General features: G+C 45.8%; 1 protein-coding gene across 1 annotated transcript in view; it reads left to right on the forward strand.

The window, feature by feature from the left end:
* Positions 1–24,453, forward strand: part of HK2 (hexokinase 2) — a 70,095-nt gene extending 45,642 nt beyond the window's left edge. Inside the window, exons 4-18 of the mRNA XM_005906747.3 lie at positions 1,266–1,385; positions 1,986–2,081; positions 2,854–2,953; positions 3,293–3,476; positions 6,008–6,163; positions 9,708–9,941; positions 11,035–11,339; positions 12,866–13,014; positions 13,272–13,391; positions 15,923–16,018; positions 17,076–17,175; positions 17,274–17,457; positions 18,746–18,901; positions 20,033–20,266; positions 22,242–24,453. Of these exons, the coding sequence (XP_005906809.1) occupies positions 1,266–1,385; positions 1,986–2,081; positions 2,854–2,953; positions 3,293–3,476; positions 6,008–6,163; positions 9,708–9,941; positions 11,035–11,339; positions 12,866–13,014; positions 13,272–13,391; positions 15,923–16,018; positions 17,076–17,175; positions 17,274–17,457; positions 18,746–18,901; positions 20,033–20,266; positions 22,242–22,386 (2,379 nt within the window). The 3' untranslated portion in view covers positions 22,387–24,453. The remainder of the gene's footprint in view (positions 1–1,265; positions 1,386–1,985; positions 2,082–2,853; positions 2,954–3,292; positions 3,477–6,007; positions 6,164–9,707; positions 9,942–11,034; positions 11,340–12,865; positions 13,015–13,271; positions 13,392–15,922; positions 16,019–17,075; positions 17,176–17,273; positions 17,458–18,745; positions 18,902–20,032; positions 20,267–22,241) is intronic.
* Positions 24,454–24,852: the final 399 nt, after the last annotated feature.

The raw sequence follows: 24,852 nt of genomic DNA on the forward strand, positions 1-24,852 counted from the left end.
CTTCCTAGATTCTTCCCACTGACTGAGCATACCCCAGACATCTGGGGGGCCAGTGCACCTCTTATCCTACCCTGTCACCCCAAGCCTCTCAGTCCCTTTGTAAATGCAAATACTTTTGGTGGTTTAGTGCAGTGGTTCTCAAACCACTGCTTCAGGATTACTTTGAAGGCTCTACCACCACCTTCTGATTCAGGAGGTTTAAGTTTGGACATGATGATGATGCTGTGGACTACACTTTGGGAGTCCCTGGACTAGTGGAATCTTCCTTACTTCTGCCCAGAAAAGAAAAGAAACATCTCCTTTCACCTCTCTTGGCTTTTAGATTTTGCCATCTGGTCAACCTGGCTCTTTGAATCTGCTCAGTCTTTTGGACCTTTGCTTACTTTTTGCACCAAAACATTCCTAGCCTCAGCCTCTGTGTCGAAGGGGTCACCAATTTCTCTTTGAGGATTTTGAATGGGGAAAAAGGAAGCCAAGGGGCTATGGGCTTTGGGACAAATGGAAAGTGGATGATTTCTTAGGCTTACAAGTTTTCTTGGGAGCTTCAGATCCTGCTTACAATAGTTATATTGTGAGTGAAGCTGCGCATCCACAAACCCTGTTTCTTTTTCAGTGCTCTTTGTGAACTCACTTAGGTTCTCATATTGAAGTTAGAAAACAAAGGTAACTTCTTGGAATTGCCCCCAGAAGACTGGTTTTTAGAATGGAGGAAAGATCTAAAAGTTACTTTTGTTAAGTTCATTTATAGAATGCCAACAGAGAATCTCTCATCCCCTCCCCCAGTCACAAGAGACCGGATTGCTAAAATACTTGTTGGCAGTCAGATGGGTTGCCCTTTCTGGTAAGATAATCAGCTGTGCCTCCTTGTCAAGGGAGATTCTGACAGAGCCACTAAAGGGTACTCTGTTCCTAGGGCTTGCGATGACTTTCTGATTAGCTTTGGCTGCGATTTTTCCCTGCCTAATGTGGTTATTTTGATAACCCCATTGTGGTTTTGATAAATGGTCTAAGTGGAAGACAGAATTTAATAATCACTAACTAGTGTTAAGTCCTTATATGTGTTGACTTATTTAATCCTTTTGGTAACTTGTGAGCAGGTCCAGTTATCACCCCTATTTTATAGATGAACAAACTAAAACTTCAGAAGGGATACATATCTTGCATGTACTCAGCCAGCCTAGTTCCTTTCTGAGCCCAAAGTCCATGCTCTTCATCTCTATGCCTTTCTGCCTCCCTGCTCATCTTCCTGTGTTGTGTGCCCTTAGCTGTTTGATCACATTGCTGAATGCCTGGCCAACTTCATGGATAAGCTACAAATCAAAGATAAGAAGCTCCCTTTGGGTTTTACCTTCTCATTCCCCTGCCTTCAAACAAAACTAGACGAGGTAAGATGAATCCTTCAGACATTTTTGTTGCTTCATTCTTTGGACTGGGGGGACTGGAAAGAACTCTGAGCCACTTGCTACTATGGTGATGGAGCTTGCTCTGATGGATTGCATGGACAATGTTTGAGTATTGGGAAATCTGTCCTTCTAGGAGAGTGTGTGTAGGTGTATGTGAGAGGGATGGTAAAGAGGTATTGGATAAGTGGGGAGTCTTAATCACTGTCCCCTCAGATGACTAAAAGCAGGCCGACATACATTGCACATTATCCATATCCCTCTTAGGGAAACAGGAGTGAGAAATTAGTCAGGGACTCCTTTGTTCTAAAGTGTCATGATAAACATCCTTGAAAGTTTACAATGTTAGGATACAAGAATCTTATTTTGGCAGTTCTACAGCCTGCTTCTTGGGGACAGTAAATCATTCATTTAACCTCCTTACTTGGTCTCTAACATAGTTTCTCCTTCACAGGCTAATAAGGAAGACCTGTATAAATTCAGTCAGGACTTTAGTTTAGTTTAGCCCCATGGCAGAGGTCTCCTAATGATGAGGAGTACAGACTGAGTTTTGTGGGAAATCAATATTTCTTGGTCCTTTTCCAGAGTTTCCTGGTCTCGTGGACCAAGGGGTTCAAGTCCAGTGGTGTGGAAGGGAAAGATGTGGTTACTCTGATCCGGAAGGCCATCCAGAGGAGAGGGGTGAGTAGGGGCAGCAGAGGGAGATGCAGGGGCTTGGGGTCTGGAGGCCCTTTGCATTCTTTTGAGTCCACTCTGAAGTCTTGCCTTGTCGGGTCCTTAAATTGGCATGAGAATTTTCTGTGGGTCTTAAGGAGAGGTTTTCTTTTCTTCTTCTCTGTTATGTCACCCAAAAATCTTCGTTTTTTTCTCCCAATTTTATTAAGAGTTAGCTCCCAATAAAGTATAAGTTTAAGGTGTGCTGCATAATGACACGCCTATATATTGAGAGACAATTAGCACACCAGTGACCTTATATATGATCAGATGCCTTTGGGGTCTTTAGATTAGCATGATGGACAACTAATCATAGCCTTGGTGAAAGAAAAACCCTCATTTTCAAATGAGAAGTTTGGGATTTATGTTGGTATCAGGGTGGAATGGGGCAGAGAAAGGACACGATAAAGGTCTAGTCACAGAAGGGCAAGACCTACTGGGAGGGAGGGAGAGATAGAGAAAGAAAAGAAGAAAGAGAATGAGAAGAAGACAATGATAACAAGACACGCTCTTCTTATCGTAGTAACGGCTGTGAACTACACTGCAGGCCTGCTGTAAGGGAAGTCCTCTGTGATGAAGACCAGTGGGGTGGGCAGTGAGATGCTGTCGTTAGACTGGATCTGGACCCAACTTCCAGCTCTAGCCCTGCTCTTGAGCTGTGTGTCTTATTACTCTTCGTCTTCACATCTGTAGTCTTTCTGTGACAGTGAAAGTTAGGGTTCCCCTTTTATCCCTGCAGGACTTTGATATTGATATTGTGGCTGTAGTGAATGATACCGTTGGGACCATGATGACCTGTGGCTATGATGACCAGAACTGTGAGATTGGTCTCATTGTGGGTACGTGAACACTGCGTGTGAGCATTGTGGGTGTGTGAACAGTGCTGGCCAATGGAGTGCGGGTGTGGGCTGCAAAGAGAGGAGGAGTCCATGGCCTGGATCTTCCTTTGTACTTCCTGTTAGAAGATAATGGTATGGTCACTTTTGAGGGCTGAGCCAGGACTTGAGGAGTTGTGGGTGGTAGTGGGTTGGACCATGTCGAGATGCCCCAGGAGCCTCCAGGGAGGAATCCCAGTCACACTGAGCGGTCTGAGGACAGAGTTTTAAGAGGGAGATGGGGGCTGGGGGCTGGGGGAGGACAGTGTGAGTGGGTGCTGAGCATTCTCTTGTTTTGTCCAGGCACAGGCAGCAATGCTTGCTACATGGAAGAGATGCGCCACATCGACACGGTGGAGGGCGACGAGGGCCGGATGTGTATCAATATGGAGTGGGGGGCCTTTGGGGATGACGGCGCGCTTGATGACATCCGTACGGAGTTTGATCAGGAGATCGACATGGGCTCTCTGAACCCCGGGAAGCAACTGTGAGTGGCCCCCTGTGTGCAGTGGGCTCAAGGGCTGGGCTCAGGAGCTGAGGTGGGGGCTGGCCAGGGCTAGGGGGTGGTTCTTATTTTTACTTTACAGCTTTATATATAGCCCCTAAAGTTACCAAGGCACCCACTGCTTATGGAAATGTGCTTGTTACATATATTGTGACTATCAGTTGCTGAGAGCTGTCTACAAAAGATAGAGCAAGTGGACAAACCAGAGTATGGCTAATAATTTGACCCTCAAGAGTGGTCATTTTAGAAGATCGTATTCTAAGTGTGCTGCCCTGCTCTTTCACTCTGCCTTCAGGCTGTATGTTGTCCATAGAAACAATTTGTGCACCACATAAGAAAAGCCATGATGAGATAGCAAAGATAAGGGATCTGAAAGCTCATTTCATAGCTCCCACCTCTGTCACTGCCCAGGGCATGAGGCTGAGAGTTGGCTCCTAATTGCTGCCTATTATGAACTAGGCTGAGTTGCAAGAGTCCCAGGGCCTCTTGCTATAGCTGTAGGCAGGCTCAAGGCCTATAGAAAAGTTGGTTAAGGAGCCCCTTTGGCCTCCTTCTCTGGACCTGTGGTCCAACCTCGGTCCTTGGGTGGACTGGAGGAGGGGCTCTAACTTTTTTTTTGGTCCCTGGATGTTATATTCTCCAATCTGGTCAGACTGAGTTTTTGGTTACTTCTGGCTCTTATAAAACGTTATTTCAATCTCACAAACATTTGCCTAATGTCCTTATTAAAGATCTTGAAACAGGGATTGCCGCAAGCTCTAAAGGCAATTACAAAACATTTTGAGCAATCAAGTCCTCTCTGGCCTTTTTTTTTGAGCCTTGCGGGATCTTAGTTCCCTGGCCAGGGACTGAACCAGGGCCCTCAGCCCAGAAAGCTCAGAGTCCCAACAACTGTACCGCCAGGGAATTCCTAGGCCCTCTATGGTCTTATTGGTGCTGTGACTATTGTAGGAAATCTAGTACTTATCCCTGCTAGAAAGAAATAAAATCCAACCTTATAAACCAGCTTTATAAGAGAGTCTTTTGCTCTATGGGGGGGTGTCCTTGCTTCCTCAAAGCACAGCTTATTTAAGTCACAAGCTTCTCTCACATGTTGAAAAGAGAGTCCATTCATAGAATACTGGCTGTGTCTACCACGGCTGGTGAGAAATTCATGGACTGAAAAAACTGCTCAACAAACAAACAAAAACAAAAAAGGCTGGGAGGACATTTTGCCAATGGATCAACTATCCCTGAAATTATTGCTGGGCTTGAATACGAACTTTTTTCTCACTCGTTATATTTCTAAATAAATGCGTTCCAAACACCAACTGAAACAAAGTGTTTTTAAAACCTGAGATAAAAACTTTTACCACTCACACTTCAGAGCCCCACTGGCACCCTCCCTTATCTCTCACAGAACCAGCTGTTTTGGAGAAGGTACGGAAGTAGACATGTGAGTTCCTTACTGCCGAACCTGGGCTGCCTCTTAGGCAGCGTGCCTGTGCGGCACTTAAACATTTTAAACATACCTCCTGCTCAAGCAGCTTTGCCAGCTCTCCACTTAGCTCTAGTTCTGCCATACCTGTGTTTGGGTCTTGGGCAAGTCACTTCCTGAGGGCCCGGCTTCTTCTCTTGTAGTGTGCACCAGGTGACTTTGGAATTTCTTCACACCCTGCTCTGGGCCTTCTCTGAAGGCCCTGTGTGGGACCTAGATCCTTTCTAAGATACCAGGAAAGGGCCTTTTTTTTTTTTGGCTAAAAAGAATTGCAAGGGCGGTTTCGCCTGTCGTATATCTAAGCCAGGAAGACTTTATAAGAAAACACTGTCACCTAGTGTTGAAAAAATAAATTACCCAACTTCCCTCTCGGCTATCTTGTCGCCTTCCTGCTCAGAAACTGCCAACATGTCTCACTTCCAGATTCCCCAAACCGTGCAACACTTAGAGCTCCTTCTCATCTGTCCCTATTCTTGCCCAATCCCCCTTCCATCCCACGTTGTTCTGTTTTCTCAGGAAACCACAGATGGCCTGCAAGGGGAAGGAAGTTTGAGGTGACGAGTTGCTAGCCCTGTGCTCCCAAGTTTAATTAGAGTGACCTGTGTTTTTTTTTTTTTTTTTTTCCTGCTTGAGATAAATACTGAGGTTTTGCATAAGAATTCATTTTAAAAGAGCATTTCCTTGCTAGAGAAAAAGTTTATTAAAAATTGCTACCCTACCACATAACCCACTACACCTCAAATTCAAGCTTTGGGGGAGTGTCCCACACTCCCTGGGTGTTTGGTTTGGCTGCTAAAGGACCCTCCTTCTCCATAGTTCGAGGCCCACCTGCCTGCAGAGGCAGCCTAAGCTCCCAGTGCCTCCAACCCCGTTTGTGCCCAGCTGTCATTTCTCTACACATCTCACTCCTGGTCAGTGCCGCACACGTTTGCCTTTGTTCTGCATAGGCGCCATGCGTGCCTGCTGCTTCTGCAAGGACGGGTCAGGTTTACTGGCAGCAGAGACTTATGTTTTTTTGCTGTATCTCTCTCTGCAGATTTGAAAAGATGATCAGTGGAATGTACATGGGGGAACTGGTGAGGCTTATCCTGGTGAAGATGGCCAAGGAGGAGCTGCTTTTTGGGGGGAAGCTCAGCCCTGAACTTCTTGCCACAGGCCATTTTGAGACCAAAGATGTTTCAGATATTGAAGGGTAAGCTTTGGGTCCTTCTCTGTTTGCTGGGACCTCAGAAGGGTGGACAGATGGCTGGGGAATGAGGAAGAAGCTCAGGCTGTTGACCCTTCAGATGTGGACAGCAGGAAGGTCTCACCCAGTGTGAGGCCTTGGCCTCACGTGGCAGGCCTATGGCTTGATGTCACTTGCCACATATTTTCCACTTGTGTCTGTTTTGAATGTGCTGACTACCAGAGTGACTCATGGTGCTGGGGAGAGCTGGCCCCCATGCAAGGACTTTCACTTTTGTACTCGAGTTCCTGCCTGGCACAGGGATCTCAGCTTTATGCTAGAGGTTCCCTGTGGACCCTTCAATGATTTATTTTCATCTACTTCTCTTTCCTGAAGCCCTGGCATTTCATTCCTTTTGTTGTTTAGTTGCTAAGTGGTGTCTGGCCCTTTGCGATTCCATGGACTGCAGCATGCAGACTTCCCTGTCCTTTACTGTCTCCTGGAGTTTGCTCAAACTCATGTCCAGTGTTCAGTGATGCCATCCAACCATCTCATCGCTGATGCCCCCTTCCTCTCCTGCCCTCAGTCTTTCTCAGAATCAGGGGCTTTTCCAATGAATTGACTCTTCACATCAGGTGGCCAAGGTATTGGAGCTTCAGCTTCAGCATCAGTCCTTCCCAATGAATATTCAGGGTTGATTTCCTTTAGGATTGACTGGTTTTATCTCATCGCAATCCAAGGAACTCTCAAGAGTCTTCTCCAGCACCACAATTTGAAAGCATCAGTTCTTTAGCACTCAGCCTTCTTAACTCTCACATCTGTACATGACTACTGGAAAAACCATAGGTTTGATTATATGGACCTTTGTCTGCAAAGTGATATTTCTGCTTTTAATATGCTGTCTGGGTTTGTCATAGCTTTTCTACCAAGGAGCAAGTGTCTTTTAATTTCATGGCTGCAGTCACCATCTGCAGTGATTTTGGAGCCCGAGAAAATAAAATCTGCCATTGTTTTCATTTCTTTGCCCATCTATTTGCCATGAAATGATGGGACCGGATGTTATGATCTTTGTTTTTTGAACGTTGAGTTTTAAGCCAGCTTTTCCACTCTCCTCTTTCACCTTCATCAAGAGGCTCTTTAGTTCCTCTTTGCTCTCTGCCATTACGATGGGACCATCTGCATATCTGAGGTTATTGACATTTCTCCTGGCAATCTTGACTCCAGCTTGTGATTTATCCAGCCCAGCATTTCACATAATGTACTCTGCATAGAAGTAAAATAAACAGGGTGACAATATATAGTCTTGACATACTCTTTTCCCAGTTTTGAACCAGTTCATTGTTTTATGTCCAGTTCTAACTGTTGCTTCTTGACCTGCATACAGATTTCTCAGGAGGCAGGTAGGTGGTCTGATATTCCCATCTCTGTAAAAATTTCCACAGTTTGTTGTGATCCACACAAAGGCTTTAGCATAGTCAGTGAAGCAAAAGTACATATTTTTCTGAAATTTCCTTGCATTTTCTATGATTCAACAGATGTTGGCAACTTGATCTCTGATTCCCCTGCCTTTCCTAAATCCAGATTGTACATCTGGAAGTTCTTGGCTCACATACTGTTGAACCTAGTTTGAAGGATTTTGAGCATTATCTTGCTAGCATGTGAAATGAACACAATTGTATGATAGTTTCAACATTCTTTGGCATTGCCCTTTTTTGGGATTGGAATGAAAACTGACCTTTTCCAGTCCTGTAGCCATTGCTGAGTTTTCCAGGTTTGCTGGCATATTGAGCCCAGCACTTTAACAGCATCATCTTTTAGGATTTGAAATAGCTCAGCTGGAATTCCATCACCACCACTAACTTTGTAGTGATGCTTCCTAAGACCTACTTGACTTCACCTCTAGGATGTCTGGCTCTAGGTGAGTGACCACACCACTGTGGTTATCTGGATCATTAAGGCATTTGTACAACTCTTCAGTGAATTCTTGCCATTTTTTAAAAATCTCTGCTGCTTCTTTTAGGTCCTTGCCATCTGTGTCCTTTATTGTGCCCATCTTTGCATGAAATGTTCCCTTGATATCTCCAGTTTTCTTGAGAGATCTCTAGCCTTTCCCAGCCTATTGTTTTTCTCTATTTCTTTGCATTGGTCACTTAAGAAGGCTTTCTTCTCTCTCCTTGGTATTCTCTGGAACTTATTTAGTTGGGTGTATCTTTCCCTTTCTCCTTTGTCTTTCACTTCTCAGCTATCTGTAAGACCTCCTCAGACAATCATTACCTACTGGCGATTTTCAGAAAGGGCTTTATCCTGACTCGTGCTTCATAACAGAAAAAGAGGTCCTTGGATGACCCATTAGTTCCAAAAGTTAGAGTTGAGGCCTGCATTTTCACTGAGCAGCGGGAATGGGAGTGAGCATGGCCTGATTTTTGTTTTCCAATCAACGATATCCAAAAAGTTGGACTTGGTTTCCTGTTGTTGTTGTTTTTTTAACTGCATCTTTATTTATTTATTTATTTGTTTTTGACTGTGCTGTATCTTCATTGCTGTGCAGACTTTCCTCTAGTTTCAGTGAGTAGGGGCAGCTTTTCATTGCTGTGCGTGGGCTTTTCATTGTGGTGGCTTCTCTCGTTGTGGAGCGTGGACTCATTGGCTTCAGTAGCACGCAGGCAAAGTAGTTGTGGTTCCCGGGCTCTAGAGCCCAGGTTCAATAGCAGTGGCACATGGGCTTAGAATCTCTGTGGCATGTGGAATCTACCCAGACCAGGGATCGAACCTGTGTCTCCTGCATTGGCAGGTGGATTCTTTACCACTGAGCCACCTGGGAAGCCCTGGTTTCCTCTTCTTGAGACTTCCACTTGTCACTTGAGGAGGCCTTGTTTCAGGCACCAGATGGTGGAGAGGAGATGATTCTGGTGCTAACAGGAGCAGTGAGACAGTCCAAATGACTTTGTTATTAGTGGGATACTTGAATGAACTGTACCTCCTTGTTAAACTTGGAGGAAATGACAGTGCTCGATATTTGTGGACACTTAGTTCCCCCTAAAAAGAGGGCTAATCTGAAAGCATCAACCCTTGACCAACATCTTTAGATGCAAGTTAAAGCACTGCCAACTGCACTGTGAAATGCAACAGACTGACTGCTTGATAGAGAGAAAGTAGGGTGGGCTCCACAGCTGGGTTCCTGTGGTCAGAGAGAGTTGGTGGCAGGGACAACATTCCCACTATCCTGAGACAAGCAAACTGGTGATACACACACAACTTGGTGTGTAAAGCCCCAGGAACAGGGCCTTGTCCTCCCATAGTGTGTGCATAAGGAAACTTGGTTGTTCTCACTGGGGAAACAGGGGCACCTGAAGTACTGCGTGTGTTGGGGGTGGCAGGGGGGAAAGAAGATGTCAGCTTGTGCTTTCTTCGCCTCCTTGTTCCATAGATGGGCAGAACAGTGAGGCGGGTGTCTGCCTTCCCTGGGACGTGGCATTTGCCGGGGCTGAGGGCTTTCTCTGTGGGCACACATCTTCCCTCCCACCGGCCACGGTGAGTAGATGCCTGCTCACACGCTGTTTCTGATCCCCAGGGAGAAGGATGGCATCCAGAAGGCCCGTGAGATCCTGGTGCGGCTGGGTCTGGACCCAACACATGAGGACTGTGTGGCCACTCATCGGGTCTGCCAGATCGTGTCCACACGCTCAGCCAGCCTGTGCGCGGCCACGCTGGCAGCCGTGCTGTGGCGCATCAAGGAGAACAAAGGCGTGGACCGGCTGCGCTCCACTGTCGGGGTCGACGGCTCAGTCTACAAGAAGCACCCCCAGTGAGTCAGCACGCGGGCCCTCTGAGAGGCCTGACTCCGCAGGAACTCAGGGTTGCACTGTGAGGGTGGTGGAGATGGGCCATGGCGTCCAGGTTCTTTGTGGAATGAAAGCTCCCCACTGGGCAAGTGGGAGCTGAAAGTGTACTGACCTCAGCATGGGTGGAGGCTTTCCTCGGAGCTCTCCTGGCTTTTGGGGGCTCTTTTTTTGTACTTTCTTAGTTCCAGTTTCTCTGGCTCACCTAGGTATTGAATTAATCCTGCCCTGCCTTCTATGTTTTGATCCCTTAGTCATAAGTGCTTAAATATTCAAATTTCAGTTGGGACTTGAAAGATATTTTTTTCTATGGTACCCACTTAGCTCATCATTTTCACCTAATAAGAACACCAGGTCAATGGCCCTGCATTAACTGAAGGGGAATGCGGAGGGTCTCAGCTCTTCCATGTCCTAGGCTCCTGGCCCAGTGCTTCAGAAACTTTAAAGTACACACAGATGACTAGAGGATCTAGTTAAGAGGCAGATTCTGGTTCAGAAGGTCTGGGTTCAGCCTGAGATCCTGTGTCTCTGATAGCACCCAGGGATGCTGCTGGCCCATGGGCCACACTTGGAGTATTAAGGCCTTGGAGATGGTGGCTCCAAGCAGCCACCACACAAATCCTTAGCTGTTCAGACACCTCTGGGGTTCTTGGCAGAAAGCAGCCAAAGAGAGGCCGAAGTCTAGAAGAGCATTTTGACGTTTCTGTTTTTGGGTCTTTCCTAGGGAGCATCTGCTGAATTGATGAAACATGAATAGTAGTTGGTGTCAGAGTCACCTGAGGCTGATAAGTTGGGCAGAGGAGCTGGGGCCTGTGAGAAGGGGGTCTTCTGTGAGTGTGTGCAGGAAATGGTGGTTTCCCAGAAGGGTCCTTTTCTTTTCACAGGGTGGTTGCAGTTAAATATTTTGAGCTTTTATGCAGTGACCCCTAACCTGGGAAAGAGTAGGGAGAGAGTGTTTAGGGTGTCATTTGGGCTGAGGTGGTGAGCTACTGCCCTAAACATTTGTACCACTGACCCTACCTGTGGGCACCCAACTCTTACCCCTCTCTGTGACTGCAGCTTTGCCAAGCGTCTTCACAAGACCGTGCGGCGCCTCGTGCCTGACTGTGACGTCCGCTTCCTCCGCTCTGAGGATGGCAGTGGCAAGGGGGCAGCCATGGTGACGGCAGTGGCCTATCGGCTGGCTGATCAGCACCGAGCCCGCCAGAAGACCCTGGAGTCTCTGAAGCTGAGCCGTGAGCAGCTGCTGGAGGTCAAGAGGAGGATGAAGATAGAAATGGAGCGAGGTCTGAGCAAGGAGACTCACGCCATTGCTCCTGTCAAGATGCTGCCCACCTACGTGTGTGCCACCCCTGATGGCACAGGTATTCAGAAGGGCTGCCACCCAGCTCACCGCAGGGCTCAGTCACTCCAAGAGGACTCCCTTAGCCTTAGCATTAGGTGTTCAGGTCAGATTGTCGAATGTGTTTCTTCAGCTGTAGTACTGGGAAATTCTGGTGTTCAGTGAGCTCAACCAAGGCACTCCTTTGCTAAAACTGAACAGTGATCATAGTAAATACTTGCTTATTATGTAAATGAATGCTTACTATGTGTCAAACGCTTCTCTAAGCATTCCACATGTATTAATTCATTTAATCTTCAACTGTTAACAGACACTAGTAGTTAATTTTGTTTGTTAATAAGCTATTATGTTTTACACAAAACCTAGGCACAGGGAAATTAAGAAACCTGCCCAACTAGACAGAGAATGCAATGGCACCCCACTCCAGTACTCTCGCCTGGAAAATCCCATGGATGGAGGAGCCTGGCAGGCTGCAGTCCATGGGGTCGCTGAGGGTCAGACATGACTGAGCGACTTCACTTTCACTTTTCACTTTCATGAATTGGAGAAGGAAATGGCAACCCACTCCAGTGTTCTTGCCTGGAGAATCCCAGGGATGGGGGAGTCTGGTGGCCTCCCATCTACAGGGTCACGCAGAGTTGGGCACAACTGAAGCGACTTAGCAGCAGCAGCAGCCCAACTAGAAGATGGTAGAGCTGGATTCAAATCTAGGAATTTTGGTTCCAGGGTTAGCTCATATAAGGTCAGGGGTTGGCAAACTAAAATCCATGGTCTAAATCTAGCCCACTGCCTATTTTTACAAATAAAGTTTTATTAGTACACAACCATGCCCATTTGCTTACATATTGTTTATGGCTGCTTTGTGCTACCAGGGACAGTGTATTGTTGCACCCTAGTTCAGCCAGGTCTCGCTCCTCTATAGAGGGGAACGCAGTGCCTCCCTCTTGCAGCTGCCTGAGGGTTGCATGGAAACTGTGATTGAGGCATGCAGTGCATTGTGACTGTCCTACAAAGGAGGGTTTTCTCATTTAGAAAGATTTCCCTTCAGTTTTCTTTAAAGAGTTGGACTCTGTTGTTCCTTCTCTCTTCTCTATTCTGGAACCTTATGTAAGGTGGCCTTTGATTTTGTACAGGTGGCATATTTGGATATTTTGGAGTGTACCATATCACCATTTCTTTCCTGTGTTCTGGAGCTCATTGTAATTCCTGGGATCCTGCAACTTGAATTCATTTGAGAACCACTAAGGAGCCAGGAAATCTCTAATCCCAGGGTTGTTATTTTCTTTATCATTAGGTAGAGCTTACTGTCTATCATGGAGAAGGAAATGGCAACCCACTCCAGTATTCTTGCCTGGGAAATCTCATGGACAGAGGAGCCTGGCGGGCTACAGTTCATGGGGTTGCAAGAATCAGACACAACTTAGTGACTAAACCACTGTCTATTATGCTGAGGTTGTCCAGGGCCTCCTGGGAGAGCTCCTCATTAGGGGAAGGTGACTGTCAGTCTCTTTAGCCCCAGTGAATTATCTTCCTGGGCTTATTTTCCAGAGAAAGGAGACTTCCTGGCCTTGGACCTTGGGGGTACCAATTTCCGGGTCCTGCTGGTGCGTGTGCGGAACGGGAAGCGACGCGGGGTGGAGATGCACAACAAGATCTACTCTATCCCACAGGAGGTCATGCATGGCACAGGGGACGAGGTAAGACAGGGGCTCCTCTGGGAGGGGACTCCGGGAGATACCCGCTTCTCACCCGGGAGGACAGTGCTTTCTCTGCTTTCTCCTGTGGTCCTGGGGAGGAGTAGGTGGGCTAGGGCTCTGGCTGGCCTTTACTTAAGGATGTGCCCGAGCTGGCTTTTCTCTTGGGTAAAGGCCCAGAGCCAGTGTTCTGGCCCTGCTGGGTGCAGCCTGCCCTGGCCCACCCACCACCCCACTCAGAGCCCAACTTCTCCTTACAGCTCTTCGACCACATCGTCCAGTGCATTGCAGACTTCCTGGAGTACATGGGCATGAAGGGTGTGTCCCTGCCTCTAGGTTTCACTTTCTCCTTCCCCTGCCAGCAGAACAGCCTGGACGAGGTAACAGTGCTTTCCTGGAGGGCTCTCCATGGGCTTTACTAACTCTGAACCAGCCAGAGTTTTGAGCAAGGGAGAAAGCTGACCCAAGAGGAAGAAAAGACAGGCATTAGGGATCAGTCATGGGGAAGGGCTTTTTGATGGGAATGAGCAAGTCAGAGCTGGTGAGAGTGAAGTAGGTAACAATCTTTGGGATGACGATGATGATACTGATAATATCAACAACTGACATTTTTTAAAGTATTTTGTGCAAGGTACTCTGCTAGGTTTCCTCATTTAACCCTCACAGCAACCATATAAGGTAGGTGTTTGTGTGCCCATTTTGCAGAAAGGAGAACCAGGTCTACAGAGAGGCCAAGTATCTTGCAGGTCATGTAGCCTGCGAGTGGCTAGGCCGTGATTTCATTCCAGTTTCTGGACACATGAGTCCATGCTGTCAGTTATGCTCAGCTGCGGCCCCTGTTCTGGGCTTGGGACATTTCACTCCATCCCCTGTTTGGATGTCGTGATATTTCCCTATTGTCGCCTTTGATTTTTATTCCCTGCCAACTTGCCTTGGGTGACTGAAGCAGGGGATAAAGATCTGGTGCGTTCGCAGCAGCCCTTATGTCACTCAGCTGAGTTTTGTAAATGCCTCCTAGTCCTCGCTCTGCGAGTTAAATTTACCCCGTGCACTGCTAGCACAGGTCAGGTGTTAGGAAGTCCTGGTAAAAACCCTGCCGAATCCGGTATTTCCCAACATCTGTTAACATTTGTCCAGTGTTAGTCTAGGATTGCTTTTAGTTTTTCCAGCTTCTTTGTCTCAACGTAGTATTTTTTTCATTAATGCATTGGTTTTCAAAGCCTTCTCATTTGCATCAGTTTACCAAAAGTACTTATCAAACATGTATATAAGCATTTATGTGATATTTAATGAAACATTGCTTATTATAACAGTCATTAGAAACAAATTAAGTTATTCAACAGTTGGGAAATAGTTAAGTCATGAGTCATTCACTGCCTCATATTAGTGACTAATTTTTTGGAAGGAATCTCAATGATTTGGGAGAACACTGGTGGTAAGACCAGAAAAATATTTTAAAGAAAAGTATAAACTCTATAATACAGAAATGTACAAAATGTGATTAATAGGAAGATAAAAAAAAATTCCAGTTTATATGCTTCTAGACTTCTAGTGAAATATTTTTAACAGACTTTTCAAGTATACTTTTCAAGTATAGCATGTATATATATGTTTATAGACATATATATTCTTATATATTTATCTGGTGGCCCCAAGACATGTCAACTGTTTCTTTTCATGCCTGAATTGTAAAGTTCCAGGTCATTGTATTTCATTTATGCCATATGTTCTAAGTTTCTGTAAGCATCTGTAAGCATTCAGTCTAGAACTGTGAAAGCTAAGAACAAGAGACATAGAAGCTGGGTTCTATCTGTTGTTCTGTCTATAAATTGGGTTCTGCTCTGCTGAGATCAGTCTGTTGATGAGGAAATCAGCAGGTTCTGAAGCCCAGAGGCCGCAAGATGCCTGGCTTAGCTGGTGGCCATGGGCAGCTCTCCCCAGCTGTTGGGGCCTCTGCATGCCGTATTATTTAACGACCACTTACAGTAATGTTATTTCAACATTCCGAATGGTTGAAAGTACCAAATACAAAATTTCATCAGAGATGTCAAGCTAATTTGTAAACAAGAAAATCAGAGTGGTTTGGATATAGGTGTGTAAACTAGGTCACTACTGAGATTGAACTTTGTTTTTCTGAGTTTCCTGGGATCCAAACACAGTGGGACTCGTGATATTAAACTCCTGGGCCGTGAGAAACCAAGCAAGTCCTGGAAAAACCATGCAGTGGGTAGATAGTAAGCACGTGGCCCTTGTTTGGGTTCCGGCCTCTCAAGAGTGGCGTGGGGGTCCTGGATGCCTATTCCCTGATGGACTGAAGCAGCACAGAGGGAACCAGGGAGCAGTATATGAAACAGCCCCCCATATTCAAAGCCATCATATATCTGCTCCTGAAAGGCCCTGTAACTCAGCAGAGGGTACTTGTTCACTTCGTAGTGGAGTCTGAAAATTCAGAGACACAAACCGACCCCTCTGTGTAATGTTCAGGCAAACTGTTTTTCATGGTGAGGGCAACGAGCGTATGGAGCTTAGCTCCTTGGCAGGGGCAGTTGTGTGGTGCTTATGAGCCCGTGCATTGGAGTTGGTGAGCCTGGGGGTGAGGGCCTCCTCTGTTCCAAGCTGCAGGCCTTGGGCAGTTTACTCCAGGGCCAGAGTTACCTGTAAAATGGGCACGATAATGACAGACATTTCACACAGTTGCTGTGAGGATTAAATGGTGTAACATATGTGTTGTGCTTAGCCCAATACCTTTTGCACAGTAGGCCCTTCTAGTAGGTGAGACAGGTTTAGAATAACTTATGGGTGAGATGATTGGTTTTCAAAGGGCCTCTGATAACCTGTGAGGTTGACAACTAGAGAATGAGCCAAGAGTCCTTCTCTGATATCCACCTCCCTGCCCATGTGTGATTTTTAGAGCATCCTTCTGAAGTGGACTAAAGGCTTCAAGGCGTCTGGCTGCGAGGGTGAGGACGTAGTTATGCTGCTGAAGGAAGCCATCCACCGGCGAGAGGTAGGGGAGGCAGAGCACGAGGCCTGAAGGGGTCTCTGTGTACAAAAGCGGGGGGAACTGTTAAGTGCAGTTGTGCTGGTCACAGGGATAATTATTGTAGTCCTTCAGCAGTTTGTGAGTGTCCATGGTCTGTCAAGCCTTCCTCTAGGCAACTGGGGATTCAGGAATGGCCACAAGCTCTCATTCTATAAACAAACCGTGAGCTAATGTCAGGTACTTTTGTGCTATGAAGGAAATGAAGTTGGGTAAGGACAGGGTGAGTGGGGCTGGGGAAGCGCATTCTTTTAAATAGTATAACCAGGGAAGGTTTCTGAGGAGGTGACATTTGAGCAGAGCAAATAAGCCCTGCTATATAAACTGTCAGTTCAGTTCAGTTCAGTTCAGTCGCTCAGTCGTGTCCGACTCTTTGCGACCCCATGAACAGCAGCACGCCAGGCCTCCCTGTCCATCACCAACTCCCGGAGTTTACCCAAACCCATGTCCATCGACCATCCAGCCATCCCATCCTCTGTCGTCACCTCCTCCTGCCCCAAATCCCACCCAGCATCAGGGTCTTTTCCAATGAGTCAGCTCTTTGCATGAGGTGGCTGAAGTATTGGAGTTTCGGCTTTAGCATCAGTCCTTCCAATGAACACTCAGGACTGATCTCCTTTAGGATTGACTGGTTGGATCTCCTTGCAGTCCAAGGGACTCTCAAGAGTCTTCTCCAACACCACAGTTCAAAAGCATCAATTCCTCAGCACTCAGCTTTCTTTATATAAGCTTTGAAAGTGAAGTCGCTCAGTCGTGTCCAACTCTTTGTGACTCCATGGACTGTAGCCCACCAGGCTCCTCCGTCCATGGGATTCTCCAGGCAAGAATACTGGAGTGGGTTGCCATTTCCTTCTCCAGGGGATCTTCCCAACCCAGGGATCGAACCCAGGTCTCCTGCATTGCAGGCAGGCGCTTTAACCTCTGAGCCACCAATAAGTTTTATACACATCTAAATCTCCCCTACATGTGTCTGAGGGAGAATATTGTAGCTCATTTGGGGATTGGGATCTGCTGTTGTTCTCAGGAGTTTGACCTGGATGTGGTTGCTGTGGTGAACGATACAGTTGGGACTATGATGACCTGTGGCTATGAAGACCCTCACTGTGAAGTCGGCCTCATTGTTGGTGAGGACTTGGACTATCTTTCCCCTGCAGGGTCACAGAGCCTGGGAGGTGGGGGATGGTGCTGAGGGAGGCCCTGACTGACCTCTCTTGATTGGCAGGCACAGGCAGCAATGCCTGCTACATGGAGGAGATGCGGAATGTTGAGCTGGTGGAAGGGGAAGAGGGGCGGATGTGTGTCAACATGGAGTGGGGGGCCTTCGGGGACAACGGATGCCTCGATGACTTGCGCACAGAGTTTGATGCAGCTGTGGATGAACTTTCCCTCAACCCTGGCAGACAGAGGTAGGCGCCCAGCTGCGTGTGGGCTCTGGTATGTTTATCTCAGAACTGAACAGTGATGAGACACCCACAACAGCAAATCCCAGGATGCTCATTCTCTTGAGATGTTAACAGAAGAGATTTCTTTGGAAAGGGCTTCTTCTCAGATACATCTGGGAAGTTCTGGGTTAAGTCCTTTTTGCCCTGTTGAACTGTGATGGTCTCGAAGTCCATTTGGGAAAACAAAATCACAACAGTTATGTTGCAAGGAGAACTGGAGTTGGTCACCCAGGTTTTAGAGGGATGAAAAGATCAAAGGGGGTTGCTGAGTAGCACAGAAGTTAGTATACATGTAGGAAGCAGCTCCTACTGTGAGGACTGGACAGGTGAGAGAAAGTGTTAAAACCTAGGTGTGGGACTTGAGGGAAAACAGACAGTTGAACCACTTGTTGCCATCAGGGTGAAGAAGCATTGCTGGGCCAAGGCAGGTAGGACCAGGAAGCGAATAGGAGCAAGCCTTTCTCCATCCATCCAGTGTATAGCATCCTCTATTGTCATCCTGGACAAGGGGGCAGCCCCAGCATCACCAAGCCCTTGTTGTTGTGGGGTCCCATTAGGAAGAGGTTGAATGTAGTGTTTCCTAATTGGATTAACCAGGGACTGTACTTCTGCGGATTATCCTTTGCAAACATTTGTCTATAGTAGAGGCCACAGGCTAAAGTGCCTCCAGGAACCAGCCAGACAACATTAATGAAAGAAAACAGGCTGGAGTAAGACAAGATTAAATGATGATGGAGTCTTGGTTGAAATCGAGAATGCTGATATTTTTAAAGGCACTAGGCAGAGCCGGAAGACCCTCAAACTATTGAGTAGTCACGTCCAGTTCTCTTGGCCAGTTTAGTTCTCAGCTGGCACTAGTTATTTAAGCAATAAATGATTAGGTTGAAGGGAAAGCATGCTAAATTCTCAGCAACATCAGGGATTAAGATTCAGTATCCTGCTCTTCTGGAAGTGGGGTGGGGTCTGGTGTGAGTTCCTTCTTGAGAAGTCAGGAATAAGCCTTGGAAGGAAAATGAACCCATTAAATGGAGTCAATTCAGGGAATCCCTTAGGCCTCAGGACACATTTTACTGAATGCTATGAGTCAGTACGTGTGGATGCCAGGAATCCTGCCTGAGTGAGTCAGATAGCATTTCCTGTTCCACTAGCGGGAATCTGTATGCTCTCTACCTTCTAATGTAGTGAAGACTGGTCTGTATCAGCACATCCTACACTTCTTTTTTAACCTCCATGAACATTACTTGCATTGCAGGTTTGAGAAAATGATCAGCGGCATGTACTTGGGCGAGATTGTTCGTAACATCCTCATCGATTTCACCAAGCGTGGGCTGCTCTTCCGTGGCCGCATCTCAGAGCGGCTCAAGACAAGGGGAATCTTTGAAACCAAGTTCCTGTCTCAGATCGAGAGGTGAGAATTTAGGGCCTGGAGTAGGATGGGCCATGTGTCCTTTTCATGGACAGACAAGCTGGGATTTTCACAGTTCAGGTACGATCAGGGTGTGGCTTACATAAAGGTCAGTTTAGTAGCTAACGTGTTTGTCTCTATATAGTGCTGTTTTAAAGTACTTTATGAACAATTGGCATTTTAAGGGAAAATATATGATATTCTCGTGAAAAATCATGCTGACCTGGATGAACCTGTGCAAAGCAGTATTGCTGGTTCTACACTAATTTCAAAGGTAGAAAGAAAGATAGCTGCTCACAGAATGTAAATGGGAATGCACAGCAGAAGATAACTCACTGAAGCCCCTGTGCTTGGCAAGAAGGACCTTCGTAACCACTGGCTGCAGTAATAGGCAACCAGGATCAAGTGGCATCCTGTGGTGGCTCATTAAAGCGAGGCCTTCTTCCCCAGTTTAATGGTAGAGAAGAGAAGTCTGCTCTAAATTAGAATGCTGAGTTTCAGAGCCTTCTGGGAATTAATGCTGTCATTAATATTACTCTCAGGCATATTGAAAAACAGGAACTAGACAGCCTACATGAGGGGGCCCTAAGTTATCTGCACCAGTAAACAGAATACTGTTCCAGTTTACATGTCTATTTTCTTCTTCTATATATAGAGCACAGGTAGATTCAGACCACTCAGAGTGGGGAGGAGAAGTAGAAGAGGCATCTAATGTTGTTGTTGAGGCTCGTCCTGCTGGGCTGTGGACAATGAGAGATTGGACAGGAAAGGGCTTTGCAACTGAAAACTGTCATATATTAGCATCATCACTGTCTTTGCTATTTCCAAATAAGTGGAATCATGGCCAGTCCTTTTGAGTATCAGTTTTGTAGCAGCAGATACACTTGCCTAGATAAAGTGGCATGGGGAGCTGTTTCTTTGTGTTCCTGTCCATGTGGGCCGGTGTGATAAGCACTAGTTCCTGAATTGAGTTTAAAAATGGAACCACCTCTCACGGATGGTAGCTTTTACCCCCAGCCCTTGGAAGTCCAGGTCCCCCAGAACTGCTTCTGATGAAGGAGCCAGGCTCTGGAGTGGCAAGCCATCAGGCCCTCTGGGACGTCACTGACCACTGGCTGTCTCCTCTTGCCCCAGTGACTGCCTGGCCCTGCTGCAGGTCCGTGCCATCCTCCACCACTTAGGGCTCGAGAGCACGTGTGATGACAGCATCATCGTCAAGGAGGTGTGCACCGTGGTGGCTCGACGGGCAGCCCAGCTCTGTGGTGCAGGCATGGCCGCTGTAGTAGACAAAATACGAGAAAACCGTGGGCTGGACACCCTCAAAGTGACCGTGGGTGTGGACGGGACCCTCTACAAGCTACATCCTCAGTGAGTGCCCAATCGCCACTCTTCCTGCCCACCTTTCTCCCCACATCTCTTCATTCTTTGCCTGCTTTCCTTTCTCTTTATTTTATGGCAAATTTTCAGACATTCCAAAGAGTATATATAGTGCATATATTATAGTTTAAAGATTAATAACTAGAAGTAGGTCTGTGTTTTACCATCCAGCTTGGAAGCCCCCTGGGAGCTCCTCCCAGTTGCACCCTTCATTTTCCCCACCATAAGTGCTGAGGTGATTAAGTTTGTCACTTTTTTCCTCCCATATTTTATATATGCATCTATAGTGTTTATTTTTACTTAATTTTTTTTGGCTGCACTGAGCAGCATATGGGATCTTAGTTCCTGGACCAGGGATCGAACCTGAGCCCCCTGCATTGGAAGCACAGTCTTAGCCACAGGACCACCAGGGAAGTCCCAGCTTTACTCAATGTTGAATTTACCATAAGGGGAATCCCATGGCATCTTTTCTTTTGTGACTGGTTTTTCTCACACTGCATGTATGGTTTTTAGATGCCTCAACACTGAAGTCTGCAATCATAGTTCATTAATTTTCAGGGCTGTAACCTTTGAGTGACTAAGCTATAATTTATCCTAATGATGAGTATTTGGGTTATTTCTAGATTTTGACTATTTCAAACAGTGCTTCTGCCAATGTTCTCGTATGCGGGAAATCTGGAGCATTTTTTCCCATCGTCTAGGGTAGGAGTTGGCAGCTTATAGCCACAACTTTTTGTAAATAAACTTTTATTGAAACACAGCCATGCCCACTTGTTTATGTGTTGTCTATGGCTGCTTTTGGCTATTAACAGCAGACTATATGACCACAAAGCTCAAAGTATCAATTGTCTAGCCCTCTATAGAAGCAGTTTGCCACCCTCATCAAATTCAGTATGGAAATACTGAAGTCCTTTTTCTTTTTACTCTTTCTTCTGTCTTTGTCCATCTCTTCCCCTTTTGTCCTCTCATCACTATTTCTCTTTTCCTTTCTTCTCTCACTTGCATATATTTTGAATAAATTGTTTTAAAATCAGGATATACCTCAGTTCCTTTCCCGTAGAAGCTCTTCAACTAAAACTTAAAAGAACAGAGCTGTGCCCCTTGCTCAGCGGAAGGTAGGATGGAGAGACTCATTGATTGACTTGTCATCTGTGTCACCATGATTGTTTCAAGAAGTTGAGAAGCTTGCCCAGAGTCTACAGTTCGTGCAAAGAGTGGACCCTGAGAAGCTCTAAATTTCTCTTATTGATGTTCAGTGTCATTGTGAAAACAGGAACCTCAGTCTCAAGTGAGGGTTGGAAGTGGGACAGAAGTCCAGCCACTAGCACTGGGGCTTGATGTTAGGACCTCCATTCTCAGCTGCCAGTGGGGAGGAGCAACCTGACCCTGCTCTAGTGGGTAGATAATGGCAAAGGGTCTCTTCCTCTAGTCCCATGTCAGGAAGAATCTTTGATTCTTGTCATCTCCCAACAACACACTCCTAAGTCTGCTCCTTTTGCCTTTAATGAAATTTGGGGTGAGACATGACTCTGATATGAGTTAATATCTCTGGAAAGTGTAATATCACATGTATGGGACTTGGTCCTCCCCTCTAGAGCTGATGAACAGGCACTTCTGCAAGCCATGCATAAATGACTGCTCTTTTAAGAACACAGCTGGCCATAATCTCAGGCTTTTGTCCTAGAGTTGAATCTTAGCTTCTCACTTAGCTTCTCTTGCCCACTGTGACATAGAACTTGGGCATGTTGCTAGTCTCTCCAAACCTCAGTTTTCTGAAACACAATACATAGTGTTTAATACTATGGTATTTAATACTATGGTATTAAACTAGGATGGTAGCTATCATCCTCTTCTCCATCTCAATTATTCCTAGGTTTCCAGCATCACTTCTTAGGGCACTATCTTTCAGGACACAAATCTATCGTGACTAAGATATTTTATTCTGTCTTCCTCCCAACTTTTTCAGCTTTGCCAAAGTCATGCATGAGACGGTGAAGGACTTGGCTCCAAAATGTGATGTATCCTTCCTGGAGTCAGAAGATGGCAGTGGGAAGGGGGCAGCTCTCATCACTGCTGTGGCCTGCCGCATCCGAGAGGCTGGACAACGGTAGAGCCCCTGCAATTGGAAGGACTTTCTCTCGTTTTCCTTCTTTCCTGCTTTAAATTATAAGATGCCATTCCCCTTGTGTCAGAAACAGACCCCTAGGCTTTTCCTTGGCAGAGAGGACCTCATTGGACTAGGTTTTGTCTCTGTCTACTCAATGTAGAGTTTGGTTCCCAAGCCTTGGCTCTCCTGAGATAAATACAATTTGTTCACACTTTTCACAACCATTACCATTGATTTTCTTAAAACTCGAAAAAAGGATTTAATCTTTAGTAATCCCCCTGGCCAAATTCCATGCCCCTGTATAATCCTACAGGATGGGGACAATAATAAAAAATATGTTTGCTTCACCTTGAAGCCTGACCATGACATTTCTATGTGGAAAGCATCCCCCAGCTTGAAGGTTGGTGCTATTTCTCCTCTCAGAGAGCTGAGAGGTCTCCACTGACTTGAGCCTGATCCTCCCACAGGCAGGGAGGAGGGGCGGCAATGGAGGGGAAGTCCATGGATAGCCATCTGGCAGCCCCTCTTCAACCTCATCTATAAGCATTTGCCTAGTGGGTTCCAGTGGATGCCGTTCCTGGAATCAAAGCATCCTGAGTCTGATCAAGCTAAACCAAAGCCTAGAGTCCTGGGAGTAGGTTCACAGGTCATCAGTAAGCAGTGGACCTTTGGGGGCGGGAAGACTTTTTGGTCTGTTTTAAAATTTTTTCCTGCAGAAGTGGAAACACTGTATTTTCATTTTAATTTATATTTGAAATGTATTTAGTTCATGAAGTGCATCTGCTCCTTCATCTTGACACTGTATGATCCTTTATATGTAATGTATTTATATGTTCATTTGTTATGTCTATAAATACACAGGGTCTCAATAGATCAATGTAGTTAAAAGGATGGAAGATGAAGATATACTGATCGGTTACTAGAAATACCTCATTCATATGCAGAAAGAGAAGGAAAACATCATTAAAGTGAGCGAACAGTCAAGCAGCTCCTCCTTTCCCTGCAGACTCAGAAACTTGGAAGGTGTCTGGGGATAGCGTGAAGGGGGTTGTGACTGTGGACTGAAGAAACCACACCAACTGATTGCTCCGTCTAGAAACTTTTCTGGCCCAATATTACATGAGATGTTAACAAAGGAAACAGGAATCATTCACTGCTTAGCAATCTTCTGTCTTAGGGCAGTTAGTAGTATTTTAAACCTCTCTAACAAGATAAAGGAAGTCACCAAAAATATTTGCAAAATGGTCTAATTGTTGATAGCAAACCAAAACCAAACTGTTAATCAAACATAAAAAACTTCAGGGACAACATGTTTGGTGGATTTGTACCCTTCTAGCAAATTTCACCTTGGGTTTGTTTTGTAAATGTTCTATAAGAGCTATTGTCCACAGACTTCTAGGCTAAGCTGTTTTTAAGAAGTATTTATTTCAAACTGCTTGGGTAGAGAGGGAAAGGGACCTAAAACCTTCCTTACCCTACTTTTTATAGTGCAGTTAATCCTGAATCTGAGAGCCCACTTCTGCCCTAAAATATTAAATCATTTTAATATTTTTATTTAACCCATATACTTCATAATAAAGAGGGGAAGGCCTTTTAACAATGTTGAGTAGGATACAAGGATCAAAACAAAAATAGAACGACACAACTCAAAGCACCCAAATTTTGCACATTTATCAAACTTGTAGTGAGAACAGTGTCTAGATTTGTGTATCACTAAGGGATGCCCAAGAAATAGAAGTGAACTTTAACTTTTAAACTTGAAAGATTAGGCACCATCTATGAAATTGCACATTTTTAAAAGGTAGAGCTGTGTGTGTGGCTTCTAAAACGGAACGGTGGAAAATGTGTTTTGAATGGTTGTGTTCCCAGTTAGGTGATAGTTCCTTGCTGACGCTGCTTTGCCTGTGTAAGTATATTGACTCAATCTATGACTGCGATGTACTCAGTAGCAGATCATCTCAAACCCTTGAGCACTCAGTCTAGTGAAGATGTTGTCATGTACAATAAAGAACTAGTTGGATTAACTGTGTGATGTTAACTATTATTAATAAATTTTAACATTTTTCAAATATTTCACGTGTGATTCATGAGACTTTTCAAGAGTGCAGTCATCTTTCAAGCATATTAGTATTTCCTAACCTATCTGAGGGGCTTCCCTAGTGGCTCAGAGGGTAAAGCATCTGTCTGCAATGCAGGAGACCCGGGTTCGATCCCTGGGTTGTGAAGATCCCCTGGAGAAGGAAATGGCAGCCCACTCCAGTATTCTCGCCTGGAAAATCCCATGGACCGCAGAGCCTGGTAGCTACAGTAATTGCTGAGGGTTTTGGTTTTGACTACACGTGCTTGACAGGCATGTGGCCAACACTTGGCCTTGACGCCAGATATTTCTCACTCCGGAAACACAGTGCCAATGGAATGGGAAGCTAGATGATTTTTCCTAGGCTGTGTTTGAGCCCCTGGATTTCAAGCA

This window comes from Bos mutus, chromosome 11 (assembly GCF_027580195.1).
Source record: "Bos mutus isolate GX-2022 chromosome 11, NWIPB_WYAK_1.1, whole genome shotgun sequence".
NCBI classification, from domain to species: Eukaryota; Metazoa; Chordata; class Mammalia; order Artiodactyla; family Bovidae; genus Bos; species Bos mutus.